Genomic DNA, 24277 nt, shown 5'->3' with positions numbered 1-24277 from the left:
GCCGCTGTTTACATATTGTTGCTACTTTAATGTTTGTTGCCCTGGACTCCTTTTAGGAAGAAGGGCAGGATAAATAATAATAGGAAGATGCTAAAACATTAACGATACATTTTGAATGCATGAATAAATTGTGTTGAACATCAGGTCAGACAAATGATATATTGTTGCGGAGACTTCACTGCAGAAGATGCAATGCCAGCTTCCTTGAACAAGAGTGAGCTGGAGAAGAGGGAAATCCCATTTGAGAAAATGTCTGAGGTGCACCGCTCATGCAACTAGGTATTTCACACATCCTGGACCCAATTCAAAGGGTATTGTGAGGGGCAAGGGGTATCGCGAAGCCCCTCCCCTCCTGAGTTCCAGCCCAGCCCAGAGCACTACTGAGAGCAGGGAGAGCTCCAGCTCCAGTGGGGAAACAGGAAGTGGGATCCAAGGCTCTGGCAGGGTAGAAGAGCCAGCGTCCCAGGTGGGACAGGAAGGAGGAAAGAGGGGGGGCAGACCCATCCCCCCAACTCCGGAACTTCGCAGAAAGCGTCGGGGGAAGAGGATGGGGCTCCCCAAGTTGTTATGCTGGCGCAAAACGCGCCAAAAGCCATTCGGAGGTTCTGATGAAAGCTGAAAAGATGTGTCTCTGTAAATAGCTCTACCTTTAGCACTGTAAATACGCAGCACCAATAAAAAGATAAAATGCAGAGCGGTGGAGAGTCGTTACTCTGAAGTAGTCCCATCCGACCACTGTGACAGGTATGAAAAGTCTCAAAGTTTCCTAACTTTTTTACTCTGAAGAAAGGTGGATAGAAGGCCTTTCCTTACTCCATCCCATGTGCAGGTTCTTGGCTTTGACCTGTATATGCATGTTCCCAAAATATAGGGAAGAAGTAAGAATTGGAAAAAATGGAAAATGAATTGGAAAAAAATGGAAAATGAGCAAAGTCCCAACTAAAGAAGAATGGCAATTCAAACTGATGGAATATGCGCAGCTTGCGGACATAACATATAGAATAAGAGAACAGGAAGAACATATGTTTAAAGAAGATTGGAAAATGTTTACTGAATATATGGAGGAAAATTGTGTATATTTGAAAACGTGGGCAGCATTAAGATTAAATTCAACAGTGTAAATAAGTTTTGATGGATGTAATAATGGAATACTGAATGGTTTAGTTTATATTAAAATATGCAGGGTTTTATGTTATGCAAAATGAACCATGGAAAGAGAAGAAGGGAAGTCATTGATATTTTAAGGTTGTTTAAATGAATATTCTAAAATGTAAAACAGAAAATTTAATAAAAAATATAGAAAACAGAACAAAAAAAGTAAGAATTCTTATTTAGTGACAGACACGAAGCATATATTTTCTGCACAAACATGCTACAGTTTCAGACTTGTTGCTGCCTATTTATTGGGACCAGATTTCTAAATGATCGGCACCCAAGCACTGAGCAGGTAGTTGCCCTTGTGTAGAGTCAGATTTGTGGAGGGGTTCAACATACTGGCCTGCACAGGATTACAGTTTCGAATTGGGAGTGCTTAGCTATTTTGTAAGCATAGATTCCTGTGATCTAAAGAACAGACTCCTCACACAAAGAAGCAATCTATACAACCAGCAAAGCTGTTAGCTGTCCAGCTTGGGAATAACGAAGAGTGGGTGGAATCCAAGTATAACACTTAATAGCTGCGTTGAGTATAAATGGAAATAGAAATACTAGCATGTGTCATATTGTTCTTAATATCTCTTATGGTCCGTCCCATTTTGCTTAAAAATAGTAGCATGTTTTATGTAACCAATGCATGCTAATGTATTTGTTATGTATCCTATGCAACCGAAAATCAAGATGTATGCATAAGCTGTTACTTTCTTCTGTAACATTGTCAAGGAAACCCAGCACTTCCATGATCTTTTGTAGTAGCAATAATCTATATATATATATATATAAATGTAAAGGGTCAATGTTTGGGACGTTCCACTTTTCTCGGAAACTGCTTGACCGATTGCGTTCAAATTTGGACACAGCGTCCAGTACCAATATGCGAGGGCCAACATAACCTTAGATTCCAAACGTGCCAAACCTTTGGCAGGTAAAAACAGATTTTTCTCAAAAACACACACACACACACGTCAAAGGAACATACACCTCACCTGCTGCCTTTGGCTGCATACTATCAGTGACATCACAACAGAACATTCCAACCAACTGAATATGGGCCAAAAAACAACACCAATGTGGAGGAACCGGCCAGGCCACAGGGGTCTGCGAGGGGGACAGGGTGGGGCCAGTCACAGGGAAGACCCAGGGGTGGGGGGGGGAGGGGGCAGAATAGGTCATAGGTCAGGACAGAGTTGGGGGAGTCACAGGGATGAGCCGGGGGGAGGGAACAAAATAGGTCATGGGTCGGGACAGGGTGGGGGGAGTCAAAGGGATGAGCCACAGCAACGCGTGGCCGGGACAGCTAGTGCTTGATAAAAATGTGTATTAAAAACAGATATCCATTACCTTAAGGCACACAAAATGCACAGAGATATGAAATACATACAATGTGCAAAAAAGTCCAATCACCACTGTTCAAATGGCAATGATGTTACCAGTAACATACCTAATACAGTGGTACCTCTGGTTAAGAACTCAATTCGTTCCGGAGGTCCGTTCTCAACCTGAAACTGTTCTTAACCTGAGACACCACTTTAGCTGACGGGGGCTCCTGCTGCTGCTGCGCCACCGGAGCACGATTTCTGTTCTCATCCTGAAGCAAAGATCTTAACCTGAGGTACTATTTCTGGCTTAGCGGAGTCTGTAACCTGAAGCGTTTGTAACCTGAGGTACCACTGTATAGACAGCGCAAAAACTAGCTGCTCTTATGTACCAATATTCTATGAATCAACATAAATAATTTTAAAACAAATCTTATTGTTAACAGTTTTAATACTGTGTATAACTTCATATTTCTGACTTAAGTGACATAATTTCAGATTTCCAGCAACAGCGTTTCCGGTACCAAAACCTACATTTTCCTTGATATTGTATATAAAAGGCACACTCTAAAGAAGCAAGGCATTGCAGGGGGTGGGGCTAGATGACCCTTGGGGTCTTTTCCAACTCTATGATTAAAAACAAAACTAAATTAGCAAGAGCAACAAACAAGGTAGGCATTATAAGCAAAGTAGCATCTTACTTATCAAAAACTTTCTTTTCAAGGCGGGAGCGACAAGTGTTTGCCTGCTGCTTCAGGTCTGTGAGGTTTGCATATTTCTTTTTCTTCCCTTTCTTTTTTCCTCCTTTCCCACTGTACCGAGAGGATCCAAGATCAGCCCCAGTGGCTGCTTCAACTTCTCTCATGAACTCTGGATCTTGCCACTCTAGACAAAGGCAAAAACACCAACAAGCATTTTATTGCTGAATTTTCAGAATGTCAGAACCGAATTAAAAATGGAGGCCGAGTCAGAAAAAAAAACAAGCCATTCCACACTGAAGAGATATCGTGTAGAGCGGCTTCCCCCAACTTGTTGCCCTCCAGGTGTTTTTGGTGAATGATTTCCATCCGCACAGCTGTGTGAGCTGCATTCCAAACATCTGGAGGGCACCAGGTTGGGGAAGGCTGTTGCAGAGCGCTGGTGAACCTTTGCATTCAGTGCAAATGGGGAAATGGAGCTCTAGAAAAATTTCAAGGCAAGAAGCCTAGAAGGGCAAAATTAAAGCGCTCACTTGCAGTAGATGGATCACACAGTTTCCTTTTTTTGAAGTAAAGGAATACAAAGCAGAACAATTCAGATACAGGAACTATTAATCCAAGATTAACAAAAACTAAACAGTTTATCTCCCAGTAAATAAGAAGGCAGCACAGACACAACAGTTTAGGAACCCTGTGAATGGAGCGATTGTTTAAACACACACAAAAAATGCTGGCGTTCAGTAGAGATGAAATGAGCATTTGAGTAAAATGAAGGAGCAATTTAAAAGCCTTTGAGAAAAATCGATAGCATGCCAGGAAGAGCAGCCTTTTTGAGCACTGATGGGCCCCTAAAGCTCTTCATACATTGTTACTGGTTTAGCAGCAGGGAAAAGAAAATTACACAGTTTGCAAGGGGTAGGGCGGAATCAATACTGTAGTTAGTAAAGAGATACTATTTCACATCTGACTGGCCAGCGGCTGCCTTCACTACCTTGTCCTGATACCTGTTTGTTAACAAGTCACTAAGGGTTGGAAAACCAGATATTCTTCAGGGCTGACACAAAAAATAGGCACTTAATTTGCTCCTCTGTGTGAACTATTGTAAAAGGATGAACACCACAGATTAGCAGGTCAGCCTAATCCCTCATGATTCGTCGTTTCAGGAGAGCCTGAAGCTCCGTGGGCACTTGGGCTAGGATGTAATATTTTTAAACAGTCAAGAAACAGAAATCAAGGCTTCATCACTATTACACTGTACCATGAGGATCATTCAACCTTTTGCTTTCAGCTACCTGGACGTGAAGATATAAAGGGCACAAGAGGGGACTCATAATGCTTCGCATTTTACTTTGCCTCACATCCCAACCCTCTATTTCTAGCACTGCAAACATGGTAGATGCCATCATTTTCAGGGGACCCAGATCCCCAAAAAGGGGGTGGACACTTTCTGAAACCTTGAACCAGTGAGGCCAGTGTCCATTTGAGGTAGGGCCAGGTGTCTTAACAGGTGGAGCTAATGATAGGCAGAGCCAGTTAATTCTATTTTGCTTGACACCCTCCTCCTCCTTTGCAAAGGCACCAAGGACCATGTAGGACAATTGCTGCCTTATTCTTGCCAAACCAAAGATCCCTTTAATTGGTCTGACTGCACTGGCTGCCAATTAGTTTCAGGGGCCCAATTCAAAGCGTTGGTTTTGACCGATAAAGCCTTAAAGGGCTCATGACTGCAATACTTCAAGGACTGCCTCTCAATCGACGTATGAACTGACCTGGCCCCCGAGATCCATCCTCGGAGGCCCTTCTTTGCATGCCCTCTCCCACGAGAGGTCCGGAGGGTGGCAATACGAAGATGGGCCTTTTTTTTTTTGCAGTGGTTCCGCATTTGTGAAATGCTCTCCCCAGGGAGGCCTGCCTGGCACCTTCCTTATACACCTTCAGGAACCAGGCGAAAACATTCCTCTTCAACTGGGCCTTGGGTTGAGTAACATCCTATATCCTTCTAAATGTGTTTGTAGGAGGGGGTGGGGAGGAGGGTTGGGGTTTTTTTTGTTCTTGTTTTTATTATGCATTTTGTGTTTTTATCTTTATGCTGAGAACCGCCCTGAGATACAAGGTTGAAAGGCGGTAGGCAGACAGTCCTATCAAGAACAGCCTCATAGGCCAAATTTGACAGGTGGCGTCGCCACTCAACACCTCTCAATCAATTGACATCACAAATGATGTCAGGGGATTTGGTAGTGGGCACCACGGCACTGCTGAAGGGAAGTTTCTTTCCTTCCTTTCAAGGAAAAAAAAAACCTTCCTGTTGGCAGTGTCTTGCTTTATTTCTGCAATGTGTGCAGCCAAACAGATCAGTCTGGATGCACAAGAAAGCTCTCTTGTGTACCCGGACCAAGCAGGGTCACCTTCCCCTAGCATCAGCTGACACTGGGTAGCAGGGCGGATAAAAATCAATGATTTTTTAAAATGATTTTTTTAATTTCAATCAGATTCTTTTTATTTAAATTGGATTTTTAAAATAATAGGATAGGATTTTTTAAAAAATAAAATGCTTTTGGAGGAAAAATCTTTCTAAAGATACTTTTCTATTTAGGATACATTATAGTCCAAAGGCTATTCATCAGGAAATAAGGATTTGTTTTAAGTTTTTCATGTGTGCTAAAACTCAGACTAAGTTGAAACAAAATAAAAAAATTCCTTCCAGTAGCACCTTAGAGACCAACTAAGAACCTGGAAGGATTTTTTAAATTTTGTTTCAACTACGGCAGACCAACACAGCTACCTACCTGTAACTATAACTCAGTCTAAGTTGTTTTTGCTTTTTTAAGGTTTAACCACATCAGTTAACAAACATGGATACATATGCTATAATGTTATTGCTTTAGTTAAATAAATTGTTTAAACTGTTATTAAGGAAATGACTATTTTTCTGCTTCCAATAAAGTACAGCAGAAAAGTTGTCCAAATACAGTTAACTTATTAAACCCCACAATAATCTCATAATTATCTGTATATGTATTTCTAATAATATAACCAAATCAGTATTTTTTTTTATATCTGTAAAAACTGCTCTGAAAATTTATTATTCCAAAAATGAAACTATCATCTGGTTGTAAATATTAAGATTATACCATTTCCATTTCAACAGTACAGTCACTTGCCAAAGGGAAGAAGAGGCAAGCAATCTATTTCACCTCTGTGGGTCTCCAGAAAGGGCAGGGTCCTGCAACGTACTTTGGCGGCAAAAAAAATCAAATAGAGGAACTTAGCTACTGTGTTGGTGAGCTTATTTTGAATGTTTGTAAGTGATGCCAATAAAGGTTTGATGATGATGATTATACCAGCAAGAATGAATCTTTCTGAAAAAAGATACGATTTAAATCAAGTCTTACTGATTTAAATCAAATCCACCCTGCTGGGTAGTGAAGGTTTCCTGCTTGGTTTGGGGGTGTGACCAGGCTCCCCGAAGAGAGCTCTCATGTGCATCTGGACCAAACAGAATTGCTCTCCTGCTATATCGCTCAGTGGGAAGAGGGGGGAGAACCTGCTTTGTGCTTGAAGCATTTTGCAAGTGCTTCTGGAAACAGCCTGTATTTCTCCTTTAAGTGACTGGGTGTGGCCAGAGGCAAGGGGTGCTGAGGCAGAAGCGTGAGGTTAAATCCTGCGGGGAATAAGGTGTACAAGCCAATGCAGGATTAAACCCTCTCCTCCTGCCCATCAGCCAACGCAGGCATAGGCAAACTCGGCCCTCCAGATGTTTTGGGACTACAACTCCCATGATCCCTAGCTAACAGGACCAGTGGTCAGGGATGATGGGAACTGTAGTCCCAAAAATATATGGAGGACCAAGTTTGCCTATGCCTGAGCTAACGTCACTAGTGATGAGAAGTTGGGTGTGGTTTGGGGAAAATGACTTCATGGGCCAAACTAGACCCTCTGGCAGGCCAAGACTGGCCTGGGGGGCCAGAGGTTTCTCACCCCTACTTTAATCCAGATCTGACTGGCATTTGTACTGCAAGGCCTCAGGCACAAGGAACTTTTCAGTTTTGCTACTGAGAATCTGATAATTTAACTTCTTTCTTGTTCCAATAATGACTTTGACCGGGCTTCTTCAACCTCAGCCCTCCAGATGTTTTTGGCCTACAACTCCCATGATCCCTAGCTAGCAGGACCAGTGGTCAGGGATGATGGGAATTGTAGTCTCAAAACATCTGGAGGGCCGACGTTGAGGAAGCCTGACTTTGACTGTAGCTATACTTAGGCTATGAAGTGTATATTCAACCTTATTTGTGACATTTCACCCTAAATTAATTTGATGAAGTTTGTGCACTATTATTTAAAAGCAGCAGAATAGTCATTTGCTTTGGAATTTAGAAAATGGCTTATGATACACAAAATATAGAGCTTTAATTTATGAAAAGCATTTTGGTTACAACCAAAATGCTGTCAAAAAAAGGTATTAGTAAAGATGACTTGTCCTTTCTAGCACCAGGAATAATCTATTTCCACCTAGGATAAATCCATGTTTTACTTTATAAATTAATATTGTCTGGCTTCTCCTCCTCACTCCCTATGGTTATAGTCACATTCAAAGGTAACTTTGCACATATTTTAAATTCAATAATCACAGATTTCATTAAACATACAAACCTGGTTGCTTTTCTTTTTTCTCAAACTGTTGCTTTGCTTCTCTCTCTCTGTCTTCTTGATCAATAGGAGTCCCAGAATCATCCCGGGGGATTATTTTTCCATGAAATGGGCACTTCAGAATGAAACAAGGATATCTGTGGTGTTACACACACATTCTCTCTCTCTATATATATATAACAAGTTAGGCCTGATTAGGAACATTTGTTATAGCTTATGGATAGAACAGAGAATCTGCAAGTAGGTTTATTTGAATGCTAAAAGTACCTAACAATCATCAATAAAATGCAACCCCAAACTCCAGGATAAAAACAACTAGTGGAATTCCTTCGCTCTTTTAGAGCTTGAGGTCATCCTCTGTTTTAGGAAAACAGAGGTCATTCCCTCTTTTAGGAAAACAGGGAAGCATTTCTTCAAACAGTTCTTTTATGGCTGGATTTAAGTTTAATATACCAAATTGAGGACTTGAAATTCTTCATATTCAAAGTCCATTTTGGCATTCTCAAGTGATCTTACACCACAAATCTTATGGTCAGAAATATATTGAGTAGACATTATAGTGGTACTGAATAATATAGCATCAAACTGTTAAAACGCTGTGCCCAGGCCCCAGTCCTTTCTATTCTGCAAAGTTTTATTTTGCTCCATGTTGGTCTGGCAGCAACAAGATTATTTTCCGTCATTTCATCATGAATTACGAAGGCAGACTTTTAGAGAAAGGAGACCTAATTCAATTCCAAGTAATGCAACAGGTGTACTATGTGGGGCTCCAAGCAGAGCACACAGGAATTCGTTTGGGATTACATTAAATTCTTCCCTAATAGAGCTTCCCCCCCAACTGCTGCTGACTCATATCTCTGGACAAGCACATTACAGTATTAATATTTTAGAGAAAGGGCAAAATGGGATCGAGTGGAATGCTCTAGAGGTGTTATTAAGCACCCACCTTAAATCTATCCTGCCTTTCACAAAGTCCCCCATTAGGCATTGGTGCCCGACATTTGTGTTTCACTGGCTCAAACTTGCCAGCAAATGTTATATATCTGCTGTTCAACATCTCTGCAACTTCTTTGTTTTCCACTTCCTCTTCCATTTCGCTGGGTGCCCAGAAGCGATGCTGAGAAGAACATCTAGAAAACAGAACAGTTACGTCAGTGCTTTGTTATGAATGTAAGCATAAATTCTAGAGAGACATTTTAACACCTTCTCCTGATATATGACATACCCTTTTAAAATATCTAAACATTGCTTGGGCTATATGCCCAAATTCCTAAACATCTTTGATTTTTTTAAAATACTGAATATATTTAATTCAGCTGCAAGCTAAAAATATATATAAAACTACTAGCTCAAGAGGACTGCAAGTGATTCGCTTCTCCATAAGCAGCTTCATCACATATTTTGTAAGGTCAATTTACCATTTTGTGTTTTTGCACTGTAAATAGCCTTGTGATCTTTGGATGAAGCGTGGCATATAAATTAAATAAAATGAATTTTAGAAATGGATCAGGCTATGTCAGAAGTGCTGTCTGTCATCAGATGGCTCATGAAATTTGCAAGTGTGCAGAAAGTTTTTTACATTTCAAGGTTTCAGTAAAAATGAACAGATAAGGCTTGATGCGTCACAATTTAGGAGAGGAAATAATTTTACATATTTAAAAAGAAAACGTGCAGTATATTTACTTAATAATCTTCCCAGAATCTGGTTGCTCTTGGCCCCAGTAGAAAAGATCTAACCCAAACGGTACAACAGGGACATTGGCCTTTTCTTCTTCAGACTTATTGTTGGGTGCCCCTGGTTCAGAATTCCTAGATTTGTAGGATAAAATATAAATGATGAAGAGACAACAGTTACTATCCAGAACGACAGGAAACATTCAACAATTTGCATCCACTTTACGTTAGACCTACCTCAACTTTTAGCAGGTCAAAATGCTGTGAAAAGCAAATACATTACTATGACAAGGAATTAAAGATTCACCAGAAGATGTGCATAACTCTTAAATAATTTTCCAAGGTACTTGAACAAGAAAAGCTGAGAACAATACAACACAAACCAAGCAAGAACCACAATGCTGATTAAATACTGCCTTTGTCTTTAGAAGTCTAAAGCAAGATTATACCACTTTAAACAGCCATGAGTTCCCCCAAAGAGTTATGGGAACAGTAGTTTGATAACAGAGCTGAGAGTTGTTTGGCAACTCCTACTACCTGCCTGGGGCTACAATTCCCAGAGTTCCCTGGAAAGAGGAATTGACTGTTAAATCACTCTGCAAATTGTAGTGCTTTGAGGGGAATATGAAAGCTAGGAGCTGAATGGCACCTTAAACCTGGGTTATGGGCGCAACAATGGAATGTCAAGGTCTTGTCCAAATGAAAAGAACAAAAGGGAACATAACCTTTGGCAAAAAGAAAAGTGGAAGCAGACAGTAAGGGATGCTAAAGAATAATTAGGATGACAAGAGAGTCAAAGCTGTGCTAGATGAGATTGCAGAGCTGAATGAATTCTTTGTAGGAGAAGTGTCTGAGGAATTAAGTTCTAGGACTAACAGGCAAAAAAAAAAAAAAGATTCACTACTCAGATGGTATGGCATGAGGCCTTGAAGGGGCCGGAAGATTCAGCAGCATATGAATTCCATGCTGGAAATTGTGGTAGAGCTGAGGGGAACAGGGAAGGAACCCAAAGACAAACTTGTTACAGCCCTACGGCTGTGCTGCCTCTATGAATCATACCATGCCTTGATTAATACCTGTGAAACCAGACCTGACCCAAGAATATGTTCAAGGCAGGCTGATTTATAGAGTACAGCCACAGGAGGGAAAACAGGGCAGGCAAGAAGACTGAGGGACTAGAGACAGTTCAGAGATCCCCCTTTACCCTCCTTCTTCTCAAAAAAAGGGACTCCTCTGTATCAACAACATCTTCTCCACAGCTTTATCCAAAGTCTCCTCCTCTGCCATGAGGATGAGCTTGGCCTGAGCAGCTCAAACTTGGCCTTGACCTTTCGGTGGTGGCAATCACTAGCTCCTGGAGGCATCGTAGTTGTTGGGCAAAATCCCAAACATTAAATAAAACCTCTTCTCTGCAGGAGAGAAGCAAGGTTAATGCTCTGTAAGTATTAAGGCCTGGCTTTTTTTTGGGACGTGAAATGCAAAGGATAAGAGATTGCCAATGGAATATTTGTCTCATTACAACCTGGCACCTGGAAGATGTAACCTAGGCAGTTTATCTTGGATCATTTTCCATGTTGCAGCTGCACAGGTTGGATCCAGTTCTTCTTCATTTCTTTTAGGCTGGGGGGTCACTGCAGATGCTCTTCCTGTCGCAAAGGGTTTTGAAGGTGATACTGGCTCCAACCCTACAAAAAGTAAAGTTAAGGTAAGCACACATTTGCAAACCCATGTCTCTGAAAAATAACGGCTGGCCAGTTTGTACAGCACGTTTCAGAAATGGAATACTGATCTGAGGCAAAATTCTGGTCTTCACCAAAATATTAACTCTAGCTGTATAGGACAAAATTTCATTTGTACCCATGTTTCTTTAGAAAGTCCAAGAAAAAGCACCACCTTCCAATTTAGATTCCATATTAACAAATGTCTCCAACCAAATACTTTCCCCTCTCTGTCAGCAGCAGGAAAAAGTTTTGTACTCTTTCAGAAACACTGTCTGATCGAGCGTATCTGAGAACTTGTGACACTATAGAGGAATGGAAAGAAAATTGGAAGAGGCCAACGCAGGGAAAGGTCCTAACAGAACCCTCTTGTTTTACAGTGATGGGACAACAATTAGTGTTCCAAGACCTGTATTTGCCACTGTGATTGCAGCTCCAATAATAAGGAAGCCAAATGACACACCCCAAGGAGTCCTGAACTTTGTCTTTTGCCAGTTATGGAATTGGTCTGGCGACCCTATTATGTTGGCTATTGTTAGGAGGTCAAGCATTTTGTGATTTTCTATCCATTCCTTGTTTCACTGCATATAGTGAGATTGCCCACAACAAGATCCCTTTTGTTGCTTTGGTAGGAGGTAAAACTCTTCAAAACAATGTGATGGGGTGGGAGAACTTGACATGCAACTCTTTTCTCTCCAAGGATGAATCTACAGGAAATATTGACCCCCCCCCCAAAAAAAACCCACCTGCTACTGTTCAGGACACACTCCAGTCCCACATATGGGATCTACTCATGAGTAGGTCAAGTCACTGGATCTTCTAGAGCAGGCATCCCCAAACTTGGCCCTCCAGCTGTTTGGGGACTACAATTCCCATTGTCCCTGACCACTGGTCCTGTTAGCTAGGGATGATGGGAGTAGTAGTCCCAAAACAGCTGGAGGGCTGAGTTTGGGGGTGCCTGTTCTAGAGCTTGGAGCCCCCTCTCCCTTTGACCGATGCCTTTGGTATCAAGGGCCTCAGTTGAAGGACCTTACCTCCCCCTAGACATCACTAAGGTCAATTTCAATGAGAGAAGCCTCTATGGGGAGGAAGGCAAATGGGCTGCAGAAAGACTTTCAAAGGCCAGCAAGTTACATGCAAGTGCAATAATTTCTCTTTCATGGACTTTGGCAGTCTCGGTTTTTTTTCTGGGGGGAGGGGGGGGCTAGAGAACTTTTAGCTAATGGAGGGATAGAGGCTTGGTCAGTTGAAGATAAACTGTTTCCAGTAAATTAAACCAAATTCATTCTAATAATTGGGCATCAATTTAATTTTGATTACATAGAGTAAAAACAAATACTCAAAGAAAAATACTATTTTTGGGCAGAAAGCATGTCTGTACCAGAAACAGAACAAAGCTCGCTAGCTAAAGCTAATCCCCCATCCAAAACCCTCCATTTTCAAATATCCTTTATATTATCACTACTACAATACCTTGGTTCAAATTTATTACAATACTTGGTTTTAGGAAGATTTTTTTTTTAAGTCCAATCTCCTGGTGGTGTTTGTTGTTGTTTAAATTGACCAAATGGCACCTATTTGCCTGAAGCAATAAAGTAGACAGCGTTAAAGAGATAAATCAATAGTAGGAAATAGAGAGGCTGGGATTTCAGCTGAAAGTTAGGCTGCTGAATGCTGACATTATTGATTTCAGCTAGTTCAGCTGGCCTTGTAATTAAAATGTAAATTTGAGAAAGAGATTGTGTCCTGACAGAAATGGTGGGATTAAGGGGAGATAAAAGCTCCTCAATGAAAATTCAGAGAAAGTAAAAGAACAGGTTTCACCAGCCATTTGGACTTAGGAGAATCAGAAGTAGGTAGCAGTATATATTTAATTGAAAAGGGGGGGGAGAGAGCCCACCGAACTAGAATATAAATAATATGAACAAAAAGATTTGAAGAACAGGTTTTGCTCCCTTTCATCCGTTCTGTTCTGCACATAGCCCTTGCTAATCCAAAATACCGGTACATGTCTATCAACACAACATAGCATACAAATGACTACTTCAGGCATGCCAAAGGGCAAGAGTGTGTGCTGAAGAGAATTTTTATTACCTTTTTCCTTTTAACATAAACATGTATGCACATACATGGACACTCCCTCCCTCTCTCCCTCTCTCTCTCTTTACCAGAAACGGATTTTCATACTTCCCATGAAGCTAGTTACATTTTTCTTTGGCTCTTGCCCATTGTTGCCATTTTACCATTTATCTTAAATGATTTGGGTGCTGAGTTATGATGCCTATGTAACCAAAACAGGGCTACTGAGGCGAGGAATGGATATCACTATGCTCAGGGAAGTCCCAATGCATTACTATTACTATTACTATTACTAGTAATAATAATAATAATGATAATAATGCTTGCAGAAATAGGGGGGGGGGGAAATAGGAAGAATAAAACTGAAGGAGGAAACCAGCCACTAGAGATGTGAAGGCCCGGAAAAGACCCGGAAAAATTCAGGAAAAAATGGTTCCCCCCCCCCCCCCGTTGCTTTTTCTTGAAGCCTTTTTTGTTTTTTCCCAAAAAAATTAAAAAATTTTTTTACATCTCGACCAGCCACCTGTACCCCCCCCCCCAAATCCCTGTATAATGGTGACTGGGTATGCTGTGGGCCACAGAATGCTGAGTGTCTGGTGAGGGAATGGAGGAATGGAACAGTGTGGACTATCTCCAAAAAGGCATGGCTGGTTGGCTGACGCTCTCAACAGAAGCACTCCACACTGCAACCGTTCTTTGCAGCTCCCGCAATAGTTTGGTTAAAAATGTTCAATTGGGAAAATCTTGTTTGTATGTGCATGCATGAACACACTATGTGATATTATATTCACTGAAATCATCATTCCTAGTGAGGGGCAGATGGGGCTCGACCACCTGGGAAAGGTGGTTCATCTTGGAGAAGGAAATGTGTGATCCTAAACCTCTGCTATGAGAGATGCGGGTGGCGCTGTGGTCTAAATCACTGAGCCTGGGGCTTGCCAATCAGAAGGTCGGTGGTTTGAATCCCCGCGACGGGGTGAGCTCCCGTTGCTCGGTCCCTGCTCCTGCCCACCTAGCAATTCGAAAGCATGTCAAAGTGCAAGTAGATAAATAGGTACCGCTCTGGCAGGAAGCTAAACGGCGTTTCCGTGCGCTGCTCTGGTTTGCCAGAAGTGGCTTAGTCATGCAGGCCACATTTCCCGGAAGATGTCTGCGGACAAACGCTGGCTCCCTCGGCCTATAGAGTGAGATGAGCGCACAACCCCCAAGTCATCCGTGGCTGGACCTAACGGTCAGGGGTCCCTTTACCTTTAACTTTAAATCCGGCACTGCCCTCAAGGATTCATATTGGGACCTGTGCTTTTACATAAATGACCTAGTTAAAGGTGCCGAAGCACCCAAGTTTGCATCTAATAATGCATTGTTCAGGGTGGTTAAAACGAAAAGGGTTTGTGAGAGGCTCCAAACAGATCCCTCCAAACTGGGTGAATGGGAAGTAACATGCCATATGCAATTCAATGCAAGCAAGTGTAAAATGACGTACACTGTGACATAAAATCCTATTGTCACATATTAATGGCACCTGAAATAGAAGTAACTGACCAGGAAACAGATGTGGTGATTGTATTGGATAGCTTTGATGAAAAGGCCCATCCAGCGTGTGGCAGCTGTAAAAGTGTGTGGCAGCTGTAAGAGAGGTTCAGCATGACACTGAAGTGGAGACATTGTTACTCCATACAAACAGTTTTTGGCAACAATTCATGCTTAATGGATAGTGTACTCTGGACACGCAACTGGTCCACCATGCAGAAATTATTTATCAAGTAGCACCTGAATGAATTCTCAACCCACCCCCCCTTATATGTGGTTCTTTTGTAATTTCCAGCCTACAGTATTTGTTTTAATTACTTTGACAGAAGTTTTATTCTTTATACAATGTCCTTAATCATATGCTCTCCTTTGTATGTCTACAAAACATGTATGAACATCACAATGTTTTGTAGCTATACATAGGTGTATATATGATTAAGGACATCGTATAAATAAAACTTCTGTCAAATTTAAAACAAATAGGCTGGAAATTACAATTCCAAGAGAACCACATGTAAGGGGGGGGAGTGGGATCTGCAAGAAAATGTTGCAATGCATCTTCCCGTCTCATAGAAAAATGAGGGAGTTGCCCTGCTAGGTTTATTATTTAGTGTATTTCTGCAAGCCTAGAAGTTTCTCCAAGCATTCTGACCTTTCAGTCTTGCTTAACAGTAGCCCCTTTTTGGTTCCATTTCTGCCTTCACCTGTCACCTGAGTTTGCTATTAAGAAGAAGTGATAGTCTGCACCCTGGAAAATTATCGATCTATTATTGTATATTCAATATTGCATTACATGCAGAGGTACTTTTTTTTTTTTACACACAACAGTTTTCTGCCTGAGAACATATCCATCTATTGTTGTTACAACTGTTGCCTGCCTGTTCTTTAAAACCACTCTTTCACAAGTCAAATCACTCTTAGTGTCCATTTATGTATGCGTTCTAGACAGAGGAAGTGGGGTGTCATCTTATATGACTACAGGCATACAAAACAACAAGCAAACTGCAATACTGCAAAATGAGAGATCAGGTGCAAATGTAAATAAGGATTATACAAATGAGAGGTCATTAAAAACCCTGGTAATGTTAATTTGGCATGACACCCCTTAATGGGTTATGTCTTCACACTTCAGTGGTCTAATCACCTAAATTCTTTTACAAATTTACATTTTATCTTACACATGGAAACTCAAATTGACTCCCCCCCTTTATTATAACATCTATTCAAACTCTCAATTCTTGCCTTAATTTGCAGTTAGAATATACTTTTTGACATATTAAAAACTATTTATGTAACTTTTTTCCTTAGTGGGGAAAAAAACACCCCAGTGCAAAGTAAAAAATAACTAACCCCAAACATATATTTTGTCCATTAAATTAAGACTCTGACTTCGCATATTTGAACACTGACTCATCAAGAAAGTATTGTATAGGTCTGCGGGTTTGTGCATGTGTGAATCAGGATTAGTTAGTACAAGGATTGTGGACAGATGGCTTTAGACACACACCAACACAACCCCCGCCCACTAACTGCACAAAGAGCCCAACCCTCCTTCGTTCTTTCCTTCAAAAAAGGTTTAAGTTGTAAATAAAACTTGCCTACTTGGCATCACATCTTGAGTCTTTTCTAATGCTGGAGCAACAATAAGTATTTGAAGCAGGGGTGGCTAGCCTGTCTCTGCTCCATATACTGCTGGATTGCAACTCCCATTAGTCCTGAGCACTGAACATGCTGGGTGGCGATGGCGGGAGCTTCAGTCCAGCAGATATGGAGGGCCATCCCTGATTTAACATACTGAGCCAATAACTCTATATTCCCTGCCTAATAGAACTTGTTCCCCCATGGCTCAGGAGTCCTGCCCAATTAAGTTAGTTTCCCTCTTATTTGTGTTCCCTTAAAGAAGTCCTAGCAGTTCGAAAGCACGTCAAAGTGCAAGTAGATAAATAGGTACCGCTACAGCGGGAAGGTAAACGGCGTTTCCATGTGCTGCTCTGGTTTGCCAGAAGCGGCTTTGTCATGCTGGCCACATGACCTGGAAGCTACACGCCGGCTCCCTCGGCCAATAATGCGAGATGAGCGTGCAACCCCAGAGTCGGTCACGACTGGACCTAATGGTCAGGGGTCCCTTTACCTTTAAAGAAGTCCTAAGCACATTCTTTCTTAAAATATTCCATGTTCTAATCAAGGGTAAAATTTCGAAGAATCCTGTTTCAATATAGATTGTGGTCATGTAATGCTAGAGTCCTTGGACTTTAATATAGAATACAGAATAATATTCCATCTTTTACTGTAATTTGGAACATCACCTTCTTCTGATCAGTATACTGGGGTATTCAGATGAGGGTTTGCTTATGCACTGTTTACCATACAAGCTCCTATATATTACTGAGCAAAAGGCTTATTTTTTATTGCTATGTGTATTGAGCTCAACTTCTTTGGGTAAACTGCAGTGTCCCCTTGCCTACTTTGTTGTTGTTTGTTTATTTGCATTATGTGTTCCAATATGAACGGATCATAAGACTGTGATAAAGATATTTCATTCATTTAGAAAATATTCCATACTTTATTGTACATGTCACATGTCTTGTTTGTAACTCTCATGTACGTACACAGTGTGCCATGCTGTGCATGACTACACTCGGTCCTAATTAATGCTTGGTGGCAGCAACTTTATTAAAACAGTCAGTTTGTGCAATGCATTTCCAACACCCATACCAATGAAAACTCAATATATCTCGATGGAGGGTGTAATTGAAAAACAATATATATAGAGAGAGAAAAATAAAAATAAAAAAGAATAACTCAACATATCAGCCATCTAGAAAGGAAGCAGAATTCATTGATTGAAAAATCTAAATGAAACAAAGACTGATTTAAATCAAGTTCCCTATTATTATTTATTGAATTTATATACCGCCCTATACCCGGAGGTCTCAGGGCAGTTCCTGTAGGGTGGTATTCACTGTGAGTAGAAGCCCTTCACAAGAACTACCACCTGAGCTTTGCCCCCTTTCCCCATGCTCCCTGAAATTGGCTCAAAGGGGTGGGGGTGGGAGAACCCCCCAGAACACTGTTGGGAGGGGGGAAGGAGAGGGAGACTGTTTCATCTGGCAAGCTCAGTGGTTAAAGCCTGTTCTTGATGTGGTTTTACTCCACTTCAGGGGTCAGCAAACTTTTTCAGCAGGGGGCCGGTCCACTGTCCCTCAGATCTTGTGTGGGGCTGGACTATATTTTTTGGGGGGGAAATAAATGAACTAATTCCTATGCCCCACAAATAACCCAGAGATGCATTTTAAATAAAAGCACACATTCTACTCATGTAAAAACATGCTGATTCCCGGACCGTCCGTGGGCTGGATTTTGAAGGCGATTGGGCTGAATTCGGCCCCCGGGCCTTAAGTTTGCCTACCCATGATCCACTTGATGGAGTACTCTAGAAATAATCACTGTCACTAGAAGTCCAGGTGATCTCAGTGGCTAGGAGTGCCTACATCTGGTTTGGTTGGTGAGTTAACTATGATCTTTTCTGAAGAGGGGTAGCGTAGCTACACATCCATGATTATTTATTTATTTCATAAAATTTCTACACTGCTTGATTGTAAGTAACCTCCATGTGGTTTACAAAAGCAGTTTCTACTGAACTGTTTTCAACAGAAGTACAAAAACCAAGACTATAATGATTTCATGGTTGTGTGTATGTGTTTCAGTCACTATCATGTGCCACTTCAATGCACAAACCACTGGTTATGAATCAGCACACTACAGTACACATAAGTGAATAGATGTCTTATTTTGGTTAACGCACCCTTGGAAAACAGCCCTATTTCTTCAAATGGGTTTCTAAGCTTAGTCTGCTAGATATAAAGCACAGGGGATGTCAGCCAGAATCTTGACTAAGCTCTAAGAACAGGAAAGGGCTGATGAGGGTGAAAGCAAAGATTTCATGGAGGCAGAAAGCTCTAAATTTCATTGTTAAATTAGGACTGCAGGCTTTAATTGATTAATTTGTGTCATCAATCAATGAAAGCCTTAAGCACACCTTTAAAATGTCCCCAGATTAATCAGTGAAGCTGAGAATAAAGATTATGGACTCTTCAAGGGCCTGCCATATTGCAGTCCTCCTCATACCAGTACCAAATTTGATGAAAGAAAATAAATTAATTACCTAAAAGCAGCCTTTTTCTTCAAGTCTGCATCCAAAGTAATTAGGAATATTATCAAATTAAGTGATTAAATATTAAATATCACCTTTAATCCCAACAAGCTTTTGCGCAATACACTGCAAGTTTTCAGCGTTAAGAGAAATCTCAATTTCTTCTAGAATCTTCAAAACAAACCTTAATTGAAAAAATCTCAGTGTGTATACTTATTTAAATGTGATTCATTAATCAATCAACTGGTTGTAAGCAAAGGCAAGAAAACAGTTGTTTATGCAGCTGGTATCCACATATTAAATATGAACACTTATCAGCACAAGAATACTGGCGCTTACTCCAATCCTATGCACACTTACCTGGAAGTAAGCATCACTGAATACAGTGGGACTTACTTCTGAGTAAATATGCACAAAAATGTGCTTTGAAGTTTCCACAAGAGAACAATAAGTTTGAAATTTTACAAAGAAGAGTAGCAAACATTCCAGAGAGCAGAGAGAGCCTGCTAGGCTTTGGAACTAGCAGCAAATTTAAACTGAATTCATCATTTTTACAATTCTAAAACTGCAGTCACAAAAATTGAATTGCATGTGATTAATAGAACTCAGGTCAATATGAAGCTTTTTGAGACCATATATTTGGAATAAAGACAGAGGAGTTCAGGTTATTTTGATAGTTAATTTTAGACAGATAAAAAATCAAGTATTTTTCATTAATAGACATGCACATCTTAATGGCAATTCCATTCTGACTGGAATCTGAAGACATGCATGAGAGCTAAAGAAGCTGTATTAACTCACATTTCACATTGGGGTGGGATCATTAACTCCTTGGGTTTGGGGGGCTACGACATCTAGAGATTTTCCTGAGCCAAATAATCTGGGCAAATGTGGTGCCAAACTCTGGCATATTAAAGATTGACAAAACATGGCTTGCTTATGCATGGCCAGTCTCGAGATTGTCACCTAAGCATCTATTCAGAGCAAACAGTCAAAGATTGCAACATTTCATAGTGACATTGTGAGCAGCAGTAGCAGCAGCCTGTGTTGTCTGCAGTTATGTTACTAACATCCCTGAAAAAAACCTAGTTACTGGAAGAAGTTCTTTCAGTTAATCATAGCACTGTTTCAGCAAGTCCCACCATATTTTAAAATGTGAACCAAAACCACTCTCAGCAGCCAAAGCTCTAACTTTTTCCAGATTAATACATTTTCTTCCTCTGTGATATATCGAAAGCCGAGATGCTTTGAAAACCCACAGACCCATGAAGAAGCAGATTACGAATAACTGGGGATAAACACAAACAGTGGCCTTATACATATATGCTCTAAAAAGCATGTGACTTTTAAAAAAATGAGGCTTTAAAATAAAAGCCAGAAGAATATTTTTCTTCTCAACCTTTGTATGAGATTTTGTACAGACACCCTGGTTTATTGGTCCCCTGAAAAACTGGCTCTGTGAGTGGCATGACCTGCAACGAGCAATACAAATGCTACCCTGCTCGATCAGATGGCCAGATCCTGTTCTGTGCACCTGAGTAAACAATTTATCCTGTGCATGGACACACGCACAGGTGCACACACGTACGTAGGCTGCAATTCTTGGTTCAAAGCTACGGTGAAATATGAGTGAATAAAATAAGCCTCCTGCCCCGAACAAAGTTGACTCCTAGAGGATTTGTGTTTTTGTAAAGTCGGTCTTGCTCCCCCTATCTATGTACTGATTTCCTCGCAGCAGTCGGAAAGATTACCCACACCACTGATCGCTTTATTACCTTGTAATGGCTGTTTATTTGCTTTGCCGCAGTAGCAACATGCAGTGATGAAGCTTTTCACAGCTGAGCAAACTCACCGTATTCATTACGAAGGTGGTCTAGAATGTAGGGCTCGTAGCCCTCCTTCTCAGGCACGTCGACAAACTCGTCCTCCTCGTCACTGTCGTCTGTTGCTTTCATCTATGGAGAAAAGTCAAGAGCACTGAAGAAACGCGGAGAACACCCAGCGGACACCCCGTGTGAACATCCCTCACATCAATGCTTCACCCCTGAAGATCTGCCATCCCATTTTATTTTCAGCGTTAACCAGAACACTATATGGCACATTCAAAGCACTGTTAAAAGCAACATTTCAAGTACAGTACAGTATTTACTGCCTTCTCCTGGAAGGGGATGAAATCTTCCCTTCTACTTATGCATGGTCTTTACCGCCGCTTCATGTTTTGTCAGGAACTGGGTTTCCTCAATAGGCAATGTAACATAAACAAAGTCTGAACCATCAACGTGATTGTGTGGGGCTTCATGCACCTACCTTGCAAAAGCAGCCTTAGGAAATAACTTGCAAGCAACATTTTACTCCAGTGTACTCCCATTACATCTTTTAACTACAAAAAATTACTTAATTACTGCACCAGGACGCATGCCTGCAAGGAGCCTCAGACTCTGAGCTTTCATTTTTAAAAAGTCAGTCTATTGGCCTCCTAGAAATAAAGTGAGGAAGAAGGCAGGTAAATTGGCTTGGCTGCTCCTGCCTTTCACTGTTCTTAGCCAATGAGAGAAGTAAAAGTTTTGATTGACAAGTGAGCTGTTTCAATATCAGGCGATAGGAAACCCGGATTCCTGAAGTGCTGCTATTTCCCCCTCCTCTTTCGTGCAATTTCTATCTCTGTTTTTGGCACATGTAATCTCTGAAGTTTGCCCAGAGCCAGCGCACCCGTCAGCCAGGTCAGAGAAAACTATGAACATTTGTAATTAATATAGTACGACTTTATTTATCCTAAAAGTTTTGGGTATCACTCCACAGAATAGCAATATAATAAATGGGGAGAAAGTTTGGAGGTGGGAGAATAGGAAGTGATTTCGAGTATTCTGGGCAAGCAAAGTTTAAGCATTTGGCTAAGTATAATCTGGACAGAGTTAGGCTTTGCCTCTTAAGTTTCTATTGGGCTTCTAAGAAAACTGATGAAAGTGAGAAGTGTGTAGAAAAGAGAGGGTTGATTCTAAAACATTTAAGGTTTTATTATTGATTATTATTTCTTGTGACTGGAAGCCTTTTCTGGCTGAAGAGTGGTATAATTTTTTTTATTTTTCTGCTAGTTGTATAGTATGCCAAAAATCTTGCTGCTTGAGGACAGTGGAGTTTGCTTGGGTTCTTGAGGCAATGAGGTGTAATCTCATATATACCCAAATCTGTGCCAGGCAAACCTTTGTACAGTATGTTTACTCAGAATTCAGTCTCACTAAGTTCAATGTGGGAGTTTGCTTCCTAGTACAGTGGTACCTCTGGCTGCGGACGGGATCCGTTCCAGAGCTCTGGTCGGATCCTGAGGTTTCTGCAACTAGAGTTGCCTGTTCTGCGCATGCACGTTGCGTGTAGAGCGCTTCTGCGCATGCGGCGAAACCTTTGTCGTTTTTGCAACCCAAGTTTACGTTACCCGACGGTAACGTAAGCCGAGGTGCTACTGTAATTGTGTTTGGAATGTACGGTTGAATCTGGATAGTTTGAAGGATATCAACACACTATCAACACAAATTCAGCACAATCAATGGATCAATACAAGTTAACAGTTTTGTATTCACCTTTGGTTCAAGCCCCACTAATACTTGATTAATAAAAACCCAGAGCTGCCCCCAAGTTTCCCCCTCCTTTCACCCTAGCAACCAGGAGGCATAGTTCCTGTGGTGGGTTCACCTGATATCAGGTACTCCCTACAACTTATTTTCTGCAAACTATTACATTAATTAATTAAATAATTAAAACATTGTCCAGTAGCACCTTAGAGACCAAAATTTTGTTCTGGGTATAAGTTTAATGTGCATGCACACTTCTTCAGATCCTTGCTTATTACACAATAAGTGCACCTATTACACAATAAGTGCAAATACAAAATGTGAAAGCTTTCCAAAGAGGCATATGCATGTCTCCTGCTGTGCAGGAACTAAAGTCCAGGCACTCATTAAGAATTTACTGTATAGTTAACTTAAAGTACAACTCTACACATTTTTACTCAAAAGTACCAGTAATTCCCTTTGTGTTTAATGGAGCTCACTCTCAGGTAAGTGGGTACAAGATTGCAGCCTTGACTTTCTTGTGAGAAAGGAGAAGAACTTAAATACCGGCAGCCCACCACATTTAAAGTCATTTTATAACAGAGGGGTATAAAAACCAAGTTAACACACTAAATTAAATTATTATCATTAAAATAAAATATATTTTATAACATTTTAAAAACCCTGTTAATATAATTCAGTGATTTTGCTGCTGGGGCAGAAACTGGAAAGTGGCAGTAAGCTTTATTTTTTTACTGAGCTATTAAGGAAAATACTAACTGTATGCTTTTCCTTACTACTTTACCTGTAAAAGTAAAAAAGTAAAACACAAATAAATAAAACTTAAGCAATTTTAAAAATGAAAGCAAGACATTCTGCTTTCTGCAGCCTCTCACCCCCAGTAGTGACAGGCCTAAAGTAACTCCTTAAGAATTCCCAACCACCATAGTACAGTCTTGCATGAAGAATATGTACAAGAGGCACACTGTACATTGATTAAACTGAATTTGGGGGGGGGGGGGAATCACAGCTGATAGGTAAATCTTATATCCACTAGTTATGACTTTGTGAACTCACTGTGTCTCGCTGGGAAACATCCAGTGCAAAAATAGATAGAACTATACAGTAGTGCCTTTTAAGTCTCTAACCCAGAGAATTCTAAGCAATATGCAAGTTTAGGAATTATGCAAATTTTAAAAAATATATAAAACTAGGGGCAACCTCCCACCGTCTGCCAAGTCCCCACCTCTCCCTTTACACTTCACCTAACTCCACATCCCTTCATAGCTCCTTTGTATCCCTCCACCCATGACTTATGTCTTATTCAACCTTTTGCTGTTGTTAAACTGCCTTCTCTGTTGCTCCCCCCTACTAAATAGTGCATGCTGCTAAACTCTCAGGCTAGCATTCATGCCAACTGATAGTCCTTAAATTGCAAGAGGAAGACGTGATTTCCCCCTGCTGCAGGATCTGAGATCACCGAGGCTGAACTACTGATACCTAGTCTATGTGGGACTGCCCTTGAAGAATATTCAGGAGCAACAGGCGGTTCCGATTGTTGTTGCTGGGCTGTTGATAAGGGCCTGTTATTTCATTATTCTTTGATCTGCATTTGCTGCCAGTAGGTTTCCAAGTCTATATCAAAGCTCGAGTTATCACTTTTATCCTCTCCCTTCCCCCCATTAATTTTTTTAAAAAACCAACCAAAATTCTGACAATATAAACAACAAACAGTGTTAGGGTTTCCAGACTCAATAGAGGA

The 24277-nt window shown here is 40.9% G+C and overlaps 1 protein-coding gene across 1 annotated transcript in view; it reads right to left on the bottom strand.

The window, feature by feature from the left end:
* UVSSA (UV stimulated scaffold protein A) overlaps positions 1 to 24277 on the bottom strand; it is a 51324-nt gene that overhangs the window by 5135 nt on the left and 21912 nt on the right. Inside the window, exons 7-12 of the mRNA XM_035137354.3 lie at positions 20823 to 20925; positions 11013 to 11175; positions 9500 to 9625; positions 8763 to 8946; positions 7820 to 7931; positions 3173 to 3356 (exon numbers count right to left, since the gene is read on the bottom strand). Of these exons, the coding sequence (XP_034993245.3) occupies positions 3173 to 3356; positions 7820 to 7931; positions 8763 to 8946; positions 9500 to 9625; positions 11013 to 11175; positions 20823 to 20925 (872 nt within the window). The remainder of the gene's footprint in view (positions 1 to 3172; positions 3357 to 7819; positions 7932 to 8762; positions 8947 to 9499; positions 9626 to 11012; positions 11176 to 20822; positions 20926 to 24277) is intronic.

The sequence above is a fragment of the Zootoca vivipara genome, chromosome 5 (assembly GCF_965207765.1).
Source record: "Zootoca vivipara chromosome 5, rZooViv2.hap1.1, whole genome shotgun sequence".
In the NCBI taxonomy this organism is placed as follows: Eukaryota; Metazoa; Chordata; class Lepidosauria; order Squamata; family Lacertidae; genus Zootoca; species Zootoca vivipara.
This window is presented reverse-complemented; position numbering and strand designations above follow the sequence as displayed.